Here is a 16,525-nt window from a genome sequence, read left to right on the forward strand (position 1 = left end):
GGGCTGTGTGCTGGAACAAGAGACCTTTGGATGGATGGGTTGGAGACGCTAAGATCACTGGCTGGGGAGATGAGAGTAGAAAGGAAAGCAGGCTCCTGGGAGGGTTTATAGTTTGTGTTGAATCCGGGGGAACACAAAAGAGAGGGTGCATTACGTAGTCCGAGCAAGGAGAAAGGAATGATTATGTGATGGGTAGAGGTGAGGGGGCTGAGGTGTGATAGCAGACAGGAAGAGCAGGGAGGAGATGTGGTTGTAGCTGAGGTGATGTGGTTGTAGCTGAGGTGACAGATGACCAAAGTGGGAACTGGGAGTTCTTTGTGGATGATGTGGAGACAGACCACTGTACTTTTGCGGTGTTGTGAAAAGAGAAGTGTGGCGTGCTTGATTATAGGGGAAACGGTTCACCTTTAAACACTCTTTGTGTATATAAACTTGGTAGTTTTCTGCTGCCACTAGGAATTAAAAATTCCAACTCTCTGTTTTGGTAGCATGACCTAGGGTCTGGGCACTTCAGAGGACTATGTGGCCCTGAGGAAGTACTGTACTGATTTCTGGGATAAGTTTAAACAAAAAATGAATTATTTAATAAAGAACAAAATAGGTTTCTGGTTATTTTGAACAGTTGCTGAAGAAAGGAACTTGTAAGTATAACTGGCAAAGCTTGGTGCCACAAACAGTCTCTCAAACTCCACTCTGACAGGCTTATACACTCTCTCATATATATAGCCACACAGGCTAGTCTCTTTGCTTTATTCACACAGAATACAATCAACTCTCTTAGTCACACAGACTAAACTGTTGGTCTTATTCACACAAAAATAGTCTCAAAATCCCATAGTCACACAGGCTATGTTCTCTCTTTAAACTTCACACACAGAATCTTCCATAAAAACGCACACACAGATTCCTCTCAGAACATCTCCCACACTCTCAGTCATCAGCCAATCAAAATACACTATTCTGCACAGTACACATGCCACGCCCCTCAGTCCTCTTTTTATTTATTGACTTCATTTATACTTCAGTGTTCTCTCCAATGGAGACCCAAAGTGTCTTACATTATTCGGTTCTCCATTTTATCCTCACAACAATCCTGTGAGGTAGGTTAGGCTGAGAGTATGTGATTGGCCCAAGATCACCCAGCAAGCTTTCACGGCAGAACAGAGAATAGAACCTAGGTCTCCTGGAGCCTGGGCGGACACTGTTAACTGCTAAACCGCACTGGCTCACTGGGTTGTTCCTTGCATCATTTAAATGCAGCCTTAGGATTTAACTGGCATGGAACTTGTGTGTCTCTGTGCGGAGAAGCGTGTACAGATTTGTGCTTGACTTTCTGATGGTTGAATGGCGAATCTCTCTTTTGTACCTTTAAACACAGCCCTCCATCTGGCAGTGATGCAGGGGCGTCTGAACAACATCCGTGTCCTCCTGACAGAATGCACCGTGGATGCAGAAGCCTTTAATGTCAGGTAAACTTCACCACATTCTTTCTCCAGGAAAGAACCCGCCCGTTTCTATAGATCTTTGTGTTTTTCTTTTCCTCCCCTGGGTTCCCAAATCCACTCTGAGATGCTGGCTGACAGCATTCACTATGTGAACCGTGATATAAGTTGGACTTGTACCGTTGGTGAATGCTGAGGCTTCTTTCTATCAGGGCTAAGGTTACGAAATGGTGGTTTCCGCACTAAAAAGGCCCCTTTGAAAAATGTTCCATGCTTTCGGAGAATTAGGACATCAGGGAGGATATTTGAAATTAATTCTTGCTGGAATGCTGGTTAATGTGTGCAGGAAGCTCTTTAATGGATGGATGTCTTCAGTCGTGTGAATCCACGCCCCTTGTTACAATCTGTGGACTGGCTCATACATAGGCTTCCTTGTCTCAGTGAGAACTAGATATCTGGCATGCTAACAGTGCTGGATATGCCCTTTGTTGGTGGCAGGGCTCTTTTTGTAGAAAAAGCCCAGCAGGAACTCATTAGCATAATAGGCCACACCCAACAGCAGGAACTCATTAGCATATTGGGCCACACCCCTGACAACACAGCTCATTAGCACATTAGGCCGCACCCACATGTTACCAGAAGTGTGGTTATCCAGCCACACCCACCTTTTGCTTGTTATTTTGTTTACCTTGTTGTCAACACCCAGGGCCTTTTTTTGTAGCAGGAACTCATTTGCATGTTAGGCCACACACCCCTAATGTAGCCAATCCTAATGAGTTTCTGCTGTTGGGTGTGGCCTATTATGCTAATGAGTTCCTGCTGGGCGTGGCCAACTCAGGAGCCAGCCGGAACTCCGTTCCTGAGCGTTCCTGCCCAAAAATAGCCCTGGTTGGTGGCAATAATGACTTGTTCCCTGCTGATGATGGCTGCTTTGCAGCGTTATAAATTCCTGTATGCTGGCAGAAGGCGCCATTGGGAATGGTTTGCAATGCCTTTAGAAAGCAGCCCCTTGCTTCAGCGCGGTCTCCTTGAAAGGTGCCTGTTGTGTCAAAGGTAGTAGGCTTGAGCCAGAGGTGCGGTGCGGATCTCTGTAATGTGCTCAATGTCTTTGTTGCCAGAGGCCAGTCCCCGATGCACATCCTGGGGCAATATGGGAAAGACAACGCAGCGGCCATCTTTGACCTCTTTTTGGAATGCATGTCGGAGTACCCTCTTGACAAACCAGATGCCGAAGGAAACACAGGTAAGATGCTTGGGGAGTCTGACTGTTGACGGGTGGCCCATAAATCATTTCAACTAAAAAGACCTCGTCCCTAATTGTACGCAGACTGGAGGTACAGAGTGCTTTATTTATACTGTTGATCGGATCACTGGTCTAATTAGCTCAATCTTGTCTGCTGACCAGCAGATGCACAGAGAGATTTATTTATTTATTTTATTTAAATTTATAACCCGCCCTCCCTGCGAACGGGCTCAGGGCGGCGTACAGATGGGGCCACTGCCCAATACATAAAACATTAAAACTGCATTTTAAAAACATTCAGTGCAACATAAGTGCTCTCCACAACATCTTTTGCAACCCCCGAGATCCTTTAACTGTGGCGATGCCGAGGATTAAGCCTGGTATCTTCTGCATTCCCCTGCTCTCCCGCTGAGCGACAGAGACAGCACAGGAGCACACGTACTCTACCAGGAAATGTATGTATGTATATATTTATTGCAGTCATTAGACCATCTGTATACATGAAAATTATAATAAAAACATTCCTGTATATAAAAACAAAATACAAAATATAAGCAGAATTCAAATTTGAGCCTCAGGATCAACACACAGAATCTAGCAACTCGGTAAGTAATCTTAGGATTCATGTCAGATAGAAGGTATCCAGGCCTGGCTTTATTTGTGCGGCCAGCAATCTTGTCCAGTAGAGGTGTAATAATCTCCAAACAGGCCACATTATAGTATACCAGGAAAACAGTAGCCATGCTGCAGCCGCCCCCTTAACGAAAGAAACCGGATTTGCAGAGGGCAGAAGAACAGCTCTGAGGGACCCTTTAAGAAAGATGAGCACATCCGTTGGTCTCTTGATGTCGGCCTGTTGATGTGCATGACCTCACTGGGGCTTGCTTTCTGCCTGGTTGTGTGAACTGAATCTGACAGGGTCATCATGCAACATGGACAAGAACAGAGGATCTTTTTTTTTTAACATAACATTTTTATTTTTCCAAAATGAGCAAACATATCATTGGGGATAAAAGGTAAAGGTAAAGGTTCCCTTGCTCGAAAGCCAGTCGAATCCGACTCTAGGGTTGCGGTGCTCATCTCCGTTTCAAAGCCAAAGAGCCAGCGCTGTCCGAAGACGTTTCCGTGGTCATGTGGCCGGCATGACTAAAGACCAAGGCGCACGGAACGCTGTTACCTTCCCACCGAAGTGGTACCTATTTATCTACTTGCAATTTCTTGCTTTCGAACTGCTAGGTTGGCAGGAGCTGGAACTAGAGACGGGAGCTCACTCCGTCATGCGGCAACTCGGGTCTCGAACTGCTGAACTACTGACCTTCCACAGCCTGCAGTTCAGCGTCTTAACCACTTGAGCCACTGCAGCTCCATAATTGGGGATACAGTAATGCACATTGATCTTTTCTCTATTACAGTACCTCATACAGTCATTAAATCTATCTCATTTTCCCACCATAAATTGATTATACAGAGTTTGCAAATATTTTCTTCTACTGATATAAAAGTTCCCTAAACATGCTATTGAATCTTGAATTAAGTTGTAAAGTGTATAACTCTTCTGAATACAAGTATATTGGGGTCTTACTCCCTCAAAAGTGTCTGGGACTCCCTCAATATATAAGTGATGTAGTCCTGAAACAGAGGGAGTTGCCTTATATTTTTCCCAGAATTTTTGTAGAGATCAACTTTTCCTTGATTTTCTGATTCCTCCTCTTAAGTTTAAAGTCTTGATTCTGTGTATTTTCCCTTTATAAGTGTAGAAAAGAGGATCTTGAGGGAGAGGGCTCTCCTGAAGCTAGGCTAGCCTTGCTCAGTGGTGAAGCCTCCTGCTTTGCCTTCTGAAGGTCCCACAACCAGTTCCTTCCCTCTCTAGTTGCACATGTTGGGGGCAAAACCCTTTCTCACTTGAGACCCTGAAGGGCCACTGTAGGTCAGAGCAGGTGGCACTGAGCAACTGGGACCTGGGCAAGGTAGCTTTGTTCGGCCATCTCAGACGCTGGTCAGATGAGTGCTCTCTCTCCTCTTCAGGCGTGCCAAATCCTCATCCTGCCCAGTCATCTGCACCCCTGAGCTCAGCCAGTGCAATGGGTTGCAGCCCCCAATGGGCTAGCGGTGCCGTGGGTGGGCAGGTGACTGTCTCTTCTGGCTGCTCCCTTGGACGTGCCATGTTCCAGTATTTTTAGGCTGCCCTTTTAGACGTACTTTCTGAGAGTCAGCCATGTTGAACTCAGCGGAGCTTGCTTCTGACTATGCCTGCATGAGACCGGGCTGCTAAGCATTAAATAACGGTTGGTGTAATGCTATGTAAATATAGGGAAATGTGTAGCCCTGTAAGCATTTCTTGTGAATGAGCCTGAAGATGCTCCGGGAAGCAAGGAATAATGGCTCACTGGGACCTAGGGTTGCCAAGTCGAAAATCTCTTTACCGGGGGACTCCTGGTCTGCACGCCATATGCAGGTCACCAGGAAGTGATGTTATGACGCCGGGCACGCTGGGGGCGGGGCCACGACCATCCAAGGGAAAAACATAGAGTTTTCCCTCGGATGACTGTGGCCCCGCCCCCAGCATGCCCGGCGTCATAACGTCACTTCCTGGGGACACGCACACCGGGGTGGGGTTCCCCCCGGGGCCTGATCCGCCGGCGGCAGGGAACGGGCCTCTGGGGTGGGGTTTTTCCCGCCCCCCGGGGGGACTTGGCAAGCCTACTGGGACCCTTTTGCTTTCAGGCATGCTGCGATTGAAGCGTCTTTGAAACTCAAAAGCAGACACTTTCTATGATGTTCAACTGGCTGTAGGATTTCCCCCCCCCTGGGTACAAGATGCTCCTGCTCTTAAACAGATAAGGAGGGGTCCATGGACAGGACTAAAGACTTTCAAATTCCTTGCAGTGCTCCTCTTGGCCTACATGAAGGGAAATGCCAACTTGTGCCGGGCCATTGTGAGAGCCGGGGCACGCCTTGGAGTCAACAACAACCAGGGAGTCAATATCTTCAACTACCAAGTTGCTACAAAACAGCTTCTCTTCAGGCTTCTAGGTAAGGGGTGGGTGGGGCAGTATGATGCTGACATCCTGCCGAAGCAGTGCTTGGAAGGGAGACTTCCTGGGAATGTGTGGCGTCTGCGGTAGAAGAGAAGTCGGAGGGGAGGGGAAGAAGCGTCTGCCATAGAGAAGCACTGGCAATGGGACATAAGCAAGGTAGGAGGAAGGGACACAGGTGGGCTCAGTGTTACAGAATGTCATGGCAGGGGGAGATCTGCCCAGCTCTGCGGCTTGCTAGGGGTTGGGCTGTGATGGGCAGATTAAAGAGGAACCTCTCAAGGTGGGCTGGTGTAGCCTGCTGTTTAGAATGTCAGGCAGCCTTCAGGGAGACCTGGATGCAAGTCCTCTCTGCCATGAAGCCCACCGGGTGACCATTGGCCAGTCGCCTGCTTCACGAGGGGTTGTGAGCAGGGGTCATTTTGTAGAAAAATAGGTGCAGGAGCTCATTAGCATAACTCATTAGCATAACTTATTTGCAAATGCCACACCCCCTGACATCACCGGAAGTGTGTCAGAAGGCAACACCCACTGCTCAGGCTCCACTGGACTGTTTTGGATTGCTAGCTATTGGGGGGGGGGAACGTGCCGATCTGTCCTCACAGAGGAGGGAGAGCTCGTACCTGAACAAAACTTGGTCTTAAAGGTGCCACTGGACTGTTTTGGGCCAGGGGGGCTCTACAGATTACCTGGCTGCTCCTTGCTCTGACTGAGGGCTGCTGGGAGCAGGGGGTGGGGCTTGTTGCATGTGCCCACCCCCTGGGTTCTTTACTGCCGGAGCTCCGCTCCTGTGCGCTCCGGCAGGAAATGACCCCTGGTTGTGAGGTTAAAATGGAAGTGATGTGGGAGAGGAGAGGACAACAATGTACTCTTCCTGGCTGGGCCAATGCAAAAGGCTTCACCTTGCACAGAAATACGGATGTTCTTACATTAAAAAAAATTTATTTATTATTTAATTTATACCCCGCCCTCCCAGCCAAGGCCGGCTCGGGGGGGGGGGGGTTTTTTTTTTTTAAGTTAGTCAAGTCCAACTCTTCGCGAACCCATGGGCCACATCACATAAGAACATAAGAATGTAAGAGAAGCCAATGCTGGATCAGGCCAAAGGCCCATCCAGTCCCAACACTCTGTATCACACAGTGGCCAGAAATACCAGTGCCATCAGGGGGTCCAGCTGTGGGGCCAGGACACCAGAAGCCCTCCCACTGTTGCCCCCCCCCCCAAAGCACCAAGAATACATAGCATCACCTGCCCCAGACTGAGAGTTCCTATCTATACCTTGTGGCTAATAGCCAGTGATGGACCTCTGCTCCATATGTTTATCTAATTCCTCAGTCGTCGTTTCTCCAAGCTAAAGAGCCCCAAGCGTTTTATCCTTTCTTCATAGGGAAAGTGTTCCAATCACGCCAGGCCCTCTTGTCTTCCATCGTCCTCCAGAGTTCAAGAGAGCGTCTATTAATGGCGAAAGGGGGTGTCCTTGTGTGGGTTATTCCTCCCCCTCTTTACCAGGGCAGGGCTAGAAGGTTCTGAAAGAGCTTGTCTTTACTAGTGGAAGGAGTGCCCCCCACTGGTACAGTCCCATCTACTAGCCTAGCTTATTAGAAGTGTAGACTGGCCTGATACTAACTTTGAGAAATGTAGCTTTAGGAACTTGAGCCTGCTTCTTTGGCTCTACGGGTCTCTGTACCACATCCATTTGGACTATGTGTGTGGGGGTACTTGCCCTCCCCCGAAAAGCACAGGATGCTAGAGATGGCTAAGAGGAGCTTGAGTATCAGTGGTAGACCGTAGAGAATGAATTTCTTCTTCCACAGGATGAATGTGGTGTTGAATGGACTGAAGGGTGGACTTGGCACAGCAAGTCCTGAGTTCAACTTCTGCTTCAGCCAGGGACTTGTTTTCCAAGGAGTACTACTTGGCCTGTTGCTTGTTGGTTGTCCATGGACAGGTGTGAGGAGGGATGTGTATTTGTTTCCTAAGTAATGGGAAAATGGGATCAGGGAGATAAAGCTCACTTGGGCTGCGGTCACACGGAACATTAGCCACGCTAGAGAGACGGAAGACAGGTGGATTTTCTGGGTGCGATCTCACCGCCACATCTGGGAAGTGTAGAGCCCTCGTGGCTCACCCGAGGCTTCCCGCCGAAGATGTGGGGTAAAAGACTAGTATCTCCGAGGTACTAATTTCCGGTAACCGCGGGGCAAGGGCGGGCGTCTGATCTCGTTTCCGGTGGCATCCGGCACCCGCCCATGTCCCCTTGCAAAAAGGTTTTTTTTCCTCCCAAGTCTCCATGGATGCGCACAAGCACCCAACGGAGCATGCGCATACTTTGTACAGAAAAAAAACCCCGTTTGCTGCACCGCGCCGCTTCTTTGCCACGCTGCAGGATTGTCCTGTGATCGGCACCTCCCCCCTACCCACGGGACCTCCACGGAACCTCCACGGGACGTCTGCTCACGCAACCGTGCGTTATTTTGCCCCGGGGCAAACAGCCACGCCTCCCCCCCGCGATATCTGGCCAGTGTGACAGGGGCCTTGGTTAGGCTAGGAAATGCCAACAGGTATGGAGTGAATGAACCAAGTCTTCCTGGTTTTTGTGTGATTGTATTTCGTTGCCGGGTGTTTTGCCTGTACTTGGTTCTAAAACTCTGTTGGGGTTTGACATAGAGGTGTAACAAAAAGCAAACCAGAACAACGAACTAATGAAGCCTTTGTAATAAATAAAATTGTGCATCCCTCAAGAGAGATGTACAAACTGGGAAGAGGTAGGGCAGGACTGCATAGAGATGTGAGGGCTTGGGGGGGGGGGAGGCTGCCTTTTCGTTTTTCCGATGGAAGTAATGGAAAGCACTGAAACTCCTATGAAATATTGTGTCTTTAAGAATGAGTAAAACTTACAGATTTCCATTACTCTCAGATGTATCTTTAATTTTTGCCATGTGGTGTGGTAGCATTGGGTACAGCAGTTTGCAGCTGGTTCTCAGGTATTGGGTAGACTTGTATATTTGGTCTTCCTTCTATACGAAAAACCACGAAGATACTTACAATTTAAAATTCCATAAATGTGCCGACTAGTAAAATTTTATATGCTGAATTATAAATGATGCCTTTTATGTTGCTCATTTAGTAAAAGAAGTTTTGAAAGGAAAGTAAATATTGCATCTTGAGAGCCAGTTTGGTGTAGTGGTTAAGTACGTGGATTCTAATGTGGGAGAACCGGGGTTGATTCCCCACGCCTCCATTTGCAGCTGCCGGATGACCTTGGGCAAGTCATAGTTCTGTCAGACTTGTTCTCTCAAGGACAGTTCTGGAAAGTGCTCTCTCAGTCCCACCTACCTCACAGCATGTCTGTTGTGGGGCGGGGAAGGGAAAGGAGTTTGTAAGCCACTCCGAGACTCCATATAAGTCCAATCTCTTCTTCTTCATATATTTCAGCACCCTCCCCATTTCTGTTTCTTTCTGGAAAAAAGGGTGTGTCCCCCCCCCATGGCTTCAGAATTTCTGGAAATTTGACATCTCTAGGCATACACAACTTGGGACCAGTGTTCCCTCTAAGCTGAGTTAGTGTGAGCTAGCTCACAGAATTTTAGCCTCCAGCTCACACATTTCTGTCTTAGCTCAGGGAGGAGGGCTCCAGAGCAAGCTAATTGATGCAGTAGCCAAATCGCTCACTCACAACTTTAATGCCAGCAGCTCACAAAGGAGAATTTCTGCTCACAAGACTCCACAGCTTAGAGGGAACATTGCTTGGGGACCTACCTAGCCAACCTATGGGTCCATCTCCAGTCATGTGGCTTCTTGGATCTGGAAGGTCACAATACGTGGCTGGTGTGCACTCACCCTGATGAGTCACGAGCTACGTAGATCTGAGCCAGAGTTCCTTGTCACTTTCTTTCAGACATGCTGTCCAAGGAACCTCTGTGGTGTGACGGCTCGAATTGCTTCGAATGCACTGCTAAGTTTGGGGTCACGACAAGGAAGCATCACTGGTAAGTAACTCTTGTGTCAGTTTTGGGCTCCACAAAGTATGTAAAGGTAAAGGTTTGCCCTTGCTCGAAAGCCAGTCGAGTCCGACTCTAGGGTTGCGGTGCTCATCTCCGTTTCCAAGCTAAAGAGCCAGCGCTGTCCGAAGATGTTTCCGTGGTCATGTGGCCGGCATGACTAAACACCAAGGCGCATGGAACGCTGTTACCTTCCCACCGAAGTGGTACCTATTTATCTACTTGCAGTTTCTTGCTTTCGAACTGCTAGGTTGGCAGGAGCTGGAACTAGAGATGGGAGCTCACTCCATCATGCGGCACCCGGGCCACAAAGTATACTGGTCTGTTATACACACTGCACTGACAGGCAGCAGAACCAGGTCTTTCCAATACCTTGAGATCTCGTTAACATGGAGGTGCTGGGGGAGTGAACCTGGGACCTGTTTCATGCAAAGCATGTGCTCTGCCGCTGAAGCGCATCCGCTCCAGCTGCAGAAGGGACCCAGAACCGCTCACTTCAGCAGAAATCAGCCATCTGCGGGGCCTGCCTTTTGAGGCAGCCTAATCTGCTTGCAAATAGTGTGCAGTTAACTAAATCTTGAAGATTAACTGGGAAGGTTTATAACCCCCATGGGTGAGGGTTTGGGGAGCTTTGGGGAGGTGGAGAGAACTCTTGCAAATGATCTCCCAAAAGCTAGCAGAAAATTCCCAGTGCGGTTGAGGGGGTGCTATTGACAACTCTGAAACTGAACAGTAGGATAGCTTGGTTGTTGAGGGACCATGACACACAGCTGAGAGAGTGCTAGTATGCAAAGAGACGGTGGTGCAGAGGGGAAAACTCAGTGGGGTGTAGCCCAAAGGCTTGTGTAGGGAGACACCAGGCCATTCTGTCCTTGAGGACTTGATGTGGAGGCCCAGCACAGTTGTCTTCAGAGTTGCAAGGAGCAGGTGGGAACTGAGGTCTTCAGGTTACTGTCTTCCCCATCCATCATGCCAGCCTCCACAGTGGGAGATTTCATCCTTCAAAACACGCATGGGCATATGTGGCAGGATACTTGATCGTACAGATCCTGGAACCTGCCTGTCTAGTTGATGTTATCCAAACTTAGAAAGCAAAAACAGAGAGTCAGTCTTCCTGGATATCTGGCAGCTCTGAAATCCTTGTTGTTCTTGGGATTAGGCACTTAACTTTATCATGATCCAAAGGTTTCTCTCCCTTCTTCCCTGTAATTCTGTTCTCACATAAACGGCTTCTTAAACTCCCATCAGTTTCCAAAGAGGGTTGCTTTGCAGCCTGATGTTTGCAAAACTCCCCGGGATAAGAAGACCTTCTGTTGTTCCGCCCCACCCCCCACCCTGGATGCAATACGAGGCCTCTCATTTAGTTAAACCCATTTCCTTCCTTGCAGCCGGCACTGTGGGCGTTTGCTGTGCCACAAGTGCTCGACCAAGGAGATCCCCATCATCAAGTTCGACCTGAACAAGCCGGTCCGTGTCTGCAACATCTGCTTTGACGTCTTGACGCTGGGCGGAGTCTCCTAGTGTGGCCCGCAGGAAGGGGAGTGGCTTCCAAGCACTGTCCTGCCCACCCACCTTGTAGCCACTCAGTGACAAATCACCACTCAGTGACAAATCAATGGGGATGAAGGAGCTGATACTTGTCTTCCTGTTACAATAGACTTCGACCGACTTAAGGGACCACGTAAACACTATATTCCAGTATAAATGAGTATTTTGTACAAGTGCCGGATGTTAATGGTGGGTAGTGGCTAGAAACTGGACCTGGAAACAAACTGGGACTGTTGCAAAGTGAGAAAATGAACACAAATTGGGTTTGACCCTCCACTTATCATAGTATGGGGTATCGAAAGTGAAACTTATTGCATTAACTGATCATGTCACACAATAGGCCTTAGCAGGCCTTGATGCAGGAACTCTCGGAAGTCCTGTGATGGATCTTTCCCCCCCCTTTTTTTTAAAAGAGAGATTGCTAGCTCTTGTCTCTGGGTAACTACGTGTGATCTTCCCCCTTTTTGTTACATTCTCCGAGAGACTGATCCTATACTTGTTCAGCTTTTTTGTCAAATGGGCAACTCCACTGTGCACAACAAACCGCCCTTTCCAAAAACAGGGTTTTGTTTAACACATTGCTGAGTTCTTTTGTGTGGCCTTACGTCAAAAGCTTTAGAGTTTTCCCTCCTGTAGGAACGGAACCACAACTACAGCTCTCGTGTCTTTGCCCGGTTCTCCCCCACCCCATTCCGTGCTCTCAAGTCCAAGGGGACAAGAGGTGAGGCTGTCTTGACCGCATTCAGCGACTGCTCCTCGAAGGAAGAGATCCGCATAAGCTACTGGCTTGTCTCCTGCCTAACGATCATCAGTTTGCTTGGCAAAAATAGTCCTATGTTTACAATGATGATGCAGGAAGTTCCGGTGGTGGTGGTGGAGTTAGAAAGGAATGTTTGGTGCGTCAGAGCTCCTGTGGAGTGCATGTGTGATGATGTACGGTGAATCTGGGGATGAGGCAGCCGCTGGTGCCCGACAGAAAGGGGATGACCCCAAGGAGGACGCTGGTCACGGAGGAAGTCACGTCACATTTTGCTCCCACGACTCGAGATGGCTAGGGTGCACGGCATTTGCCGCTTGCCCCGATGTGGGAGTTTTGTTTCAGTTCTGGACTCCAATATAGAAGCACACGTTCCCTCCACTGCATCCCCTTTGCAAGGGTTATCTTACACTAGCTGTGCTTCTAGAGAACAGCAGAATTGGGTCCCCCTCGAAAGGAAGACCCTGAATGATGTCGTGACTGGCGAGTGTGACTGTTAACGGCTGCAAACCCACCATATGTTTAAGTAGAAAACTTGTTTGCCTTTAAAAAAAAAAAAGAAAAGAAGCAAACAAAACCAGAAAGAAGTGTGTAGCTCAAACCTCTTTGCCGTCCCACAAACGAAATCACTCGTGACGTGCATTTCTCTTACCTTCGGTAACTACTACTTTTCCAGTGCGTGAATGTGTGTATGCATGGAAGGGGAGGCAGAATATCATTCACAACTTCGGGTCCCGTTGACCACCCCGCCCAATACTAACCTGTCCTGTAATGTTATCAACTACGTATATATATGTAAAAAGAGCTGATATCAGAGTGCTACTTTTCTATATTTCTGTGATTTATAGGATAATTACTCCTTTGTATGTTAAGTGAAAACCTGGGGTGCGTGCAGTAAAAAAAAAAAGAGCGAAGAAAAAGCTGACTCTTTAAGGGAGAACTCTTAAAAGTTAATGCTAAAACAGTACATTTCAAGAGGGATCTGAGTTTGCTGCTCGGCCTTCTAGACCCTGTGGGAAGAAAAACTGGAACTCTGGCCTCTTCAGCTGTGTGGCAGCAATGAATTGTGGAGGGGGCTATGTGGAGGGGTGATTTTTTTGCGTGTCAGTCCACTCCCTCACTCTAAAATGGGGCTGGGCAATTTTTTGGGGTTTCATCCTGCATTAGAAATGGAAGGAACCCGCATCTAACTTAGGAGTCCTCTGAAGCAGGTGCTCTTACTGGTGCTCGGCCCTCAGCGTATTTTCAGTTTTTGGGGAGCACTGGCCCCCACAGTCTAACCAGCCAGGGCTTCCAACAAATTAAGCAGCTAGAAGGCTGGATAATAAGCATCTGTGGGCCAGAGGTGTTAACTCGCCTTGATGGAATTGTTCTCTTTCCCACTTTACCTCCCAAAGATTTTTGAAATGAATTGTCCAGACTGTTTGGTGTGGAGGGGGGGGGGAACACATACAACCAAACCCTGAGACATGGGGATAGTCCGTGACCTTGACTGTCTGTCCAAGGTTAGTAGTCCAAATGTGCACCCTCGATCTGGATCCAGTCTTGATAAAATGTCATGAATCTGAACTTCAGTTGAAGTCGTGATAAGATGGACTGTTTTTCCGAACTGGCCTTGCATAAGTTTGATAACTTGCCTAATCCAATGAACAAGTGCAGCTCTCTTCTGATGGATGGTAAATTAGATGACGATTGACTTCCAGAATGGCACGAGTGACCCACAGGGCCCAGGGGAATGGGAAAGTGGAACACTGCTTATGAGATGTGGTCCTCAGGCAGTACGTTTGGGAAGGGGGGGTGATTCTAGGTGGGCTTTGTCAGGTTGCACAAAACTAATCACTGTAAAGCACTTTTAATAAAACATTTAAGTCTAAACTTTACCCAACTTGGCCCCATGTTTGTTTTGCACCATTGCCAAGCTGGTCAGCTTATGCTCATAGGGGGACTTGAATGCCTCCCATACAGCAGCTGTGTGAGACGAGAAAGAGATCGTTGATAGCCGAAACTTTCCGCATGGCAGCCTTCTTGCAGAGGATGAGTCCTGGTGGCTTTATAGGAGGATCAGAAGCCCCCAGATTCTTACCGTTCTGTTTGCGCTAAAAATCTATTCATGTCACTTGCTGTGAAATGGAAGACTAATTCTGGTAGGTGCCTAAAATTCTTCCCCAGTTTGAAAAGCTAAGTGAAAGTTTCCGGGGTAGTCTTATTAACACTAATGAGGACCAGCTGCTTCTCACGGCCTTAAAACCTGGATCCTGGCTAATCTGGGAACTTTAAATGAATCATGTATGGGCAGTACACTGGGGGAGGGAGGAGGTTTTAAGAATTGTGATAATCCCAGCCAGGCGTTTCCAGATAAGAGAGAATTGTGGGTATTAATAACTTTGAGGGGAGCCCCCAGTTCACAACCTGGAGCTGCAGAGTTTTGTTCTACGATTCCCTGCCAAAGGCACCATGTGATTGATTGGGACTACCGGTTGTTTGGAGCGTTGATGCAGCTGTATTGGGAGGTGGGGGTGGAGGAAGGAGGTGCCTGCCTCCTCCCCCTTGAGATTCTTGAACTTCCAAACGGATGTGTAGAACCTTTGGAGCCAGGAGCTTTTGAAGACCCTCCCTGAGGCCAAGACTCCAGTGCCCCGCTGGCCTTCTCCTCCAGATAGGCCTGTGCATACCAGTTGTCATGACTGCTGCCCACTTGGAAAGACACCTGAGAATTCAGACAGCAGGCGACGCAAAGGGGATACAGTTAAAACCACGGCCATCTCTGCTGCTTCTCCAGAAAGCTTGGCGAAGTGGGCTTGGGGTTTGCTGTGTTCTGTTCAGTTCCTCCATACCTGGCTCCAAGCAACCACCACCATTCTTTTTTTGGGTCTGTCCTCCTCCACCTGGTTGCTTCTTGGGCACCAATGTGGCATTCGGACTGGTGAACTGGAACTAAGTATGAGCTGCTGAGTGGTGGGGTGAAGCCTGCCTTCGTTTCTGGTCGCTACATTTCCAAATGGGCTGAAGGGACAAAAACAGACACAGACACTCCCAGTTTGGACTCAGGAGCTTGTGAAGGCTTTCCTAATACCTCCACTCAGAGAAGGGGGCTCTTGCCTTGCAAGACACTTGCTGCCCAACTAATGCTGCGGAAGGAGCCAATAAGAGAGGTGGAGCCACATCTGCTCTAAGGGGAGTGCTCTCCAGTCCCCGCTCTTTCCTCCATGCTAGTTTTGGGGTGAAGGGGAGAGGAGATGTAGCTCCTTGTCCCAACTTTGTGAACTCATCTCTGCAGTCAGCTGGTGTTATTGTTCAAGCTGGTAGAATTTCTGATCCTAACCCCGCCCCCAACCCCGTGTGTGTGGTTTGTCTCACCAGGTGTACAAGAGTCTCCATCTTTGAAGATGGCAAAGCCAGGAATTTTGTCCGATGGGAATATTCCTGATGGATCGGTCTAGCACAGGCCTGCTTGGGGACGAGGGGATTACCGGTCTTGAACCAGACTGCCGAATGCTTAGCTGCGTCTGCTTTTGAGTTGCTGCTTTCCAGTCAAACGAGTCCTTTGGGGAGCTGAGATCTTTGGCATCTTAGCTTTGGACAACGCATGCTTGGATCTGTCACACAACTCTGGTCCGATGGACATCACGAAGTTTGGCTTCCTTTACTCAAAGGAAGGTAAAGGTTTGAAGACATGCTCTCCCGTGGTTAATCACTGCTTAAGGTGATGGGGGAAAGGGCCTTGCTTCTGGCTTAGCCCAAGGGGAAAGAGGGTCCTTGTTTATCTTGAGCTTATCTTGGTTGTCTCGTTCAAGTAGATTCAAGCCCTAGGGATGAGATGTGAGGTCTCTGGAACTAGGCTCTGAATGAGTCTGCCAACGTTTCACATAGGAAGAGGCTGTTAGTTGAAAAATACTAAGTACTAACCCACTTTGCAAAAAGATGAGATGCCTTAACTCTGCCTGTAAAACTGTCAGCTTGTGTAGCTTTCCTACATGACATTGAAATGCGTTGCCTGTTACGAATACAAGGGAATCTTCCACGGGTCCAGTATCCTTGCAAAGAATAGCCGAGAAGGTAGGCCTGTGAGGGCTGTGTTGCTTCAGACTGCAGGGGTGGAACTTGCAAAGGAGAATGCTCTTCTATACAATCCTGTTCCCTGCACCAAGAAAACTAGATCTTGGGGAATACTGTGGCCTAGTCAGCTGGGCAAAGCTAGTCTACATCTAGGGATTTTTCTTCTGTATATAAAAGCATTCAGACCCTTCGAGTTTATACTTGCGCTGTGAGTGGCACAGCCCAGATCCAGGGCTTACTATCTCAGTGGCGTTCTGCAAACTGGGACCTCGTTGTGGAATGGATCTCTCTGTATTCCGTTGTCCTATCCAGTAGTAGATTTTGTGTCTGTTTTACTGTATAGAAAAATCACTTTAAAATAGCACCTAGTTCCCAAGAGTCTTGGTCCTTCAGGAAAAAAATCATTAAAAAAAAAAAACTGCAGCTTTTCCCCCCTCAAGGCC

The 16,525-nt window shown here is 48.3% G+C and overlaps 1 protein-coding gene across 1 annotated transcript in view; it reads left to right on the forward strand.

The window, feature by feature from the left end:
• Window positions 1-13,901, forward strand: part of ANKFY1 (ankyrin repeat and FYVE domain containing 1) — an 83,410-nt gene extending 69,509 nt beyond the window's left edge. The window contains exons 21-25 of the mRNA XM_015423191.1: window positions 1,379-1,469; window positions 2,561-2,685; window positions 5,572-5,718; window positions 9,619-9,709; window positions 11,110-13,901. Coding sequence (XP_015278677.1) covers window positions 1,379-1,469; window positions 2,561-2,685; window positions 5,572-5,718; window positions 9,619-9,709; window positions 11,110-11,242 — 587 coding nt within the window. The 3' untranslated portion in view covers window positions 11,243-13,901. The remainder of the gene's footprint in view (window positions 1-1,378; window positions 1,470-2,560; window positions 2,686-5,571; window positions 5,719-9,618; window positions 9,710-11,109) is intronic.
• The last annotated feature ends 2,624 nt before the right edge of the window (window positions 13,902-16,525 follow it).

This window comes from Gekko japonicus, unplaced genomic scaffold (assembly GCF_001447785.1).
Source record: "Gekko japonicus isolate JY-2015 unplaced genomic scaffold, Gekko_japonicus_V1.1 scaffold791, whole genome shotgun sequence".
NCBI lineage: Eukaryota > Metazoa > Chordata > Lepidosauria > Squamata > Gekkonidae > Gekko > Gekko japonicus.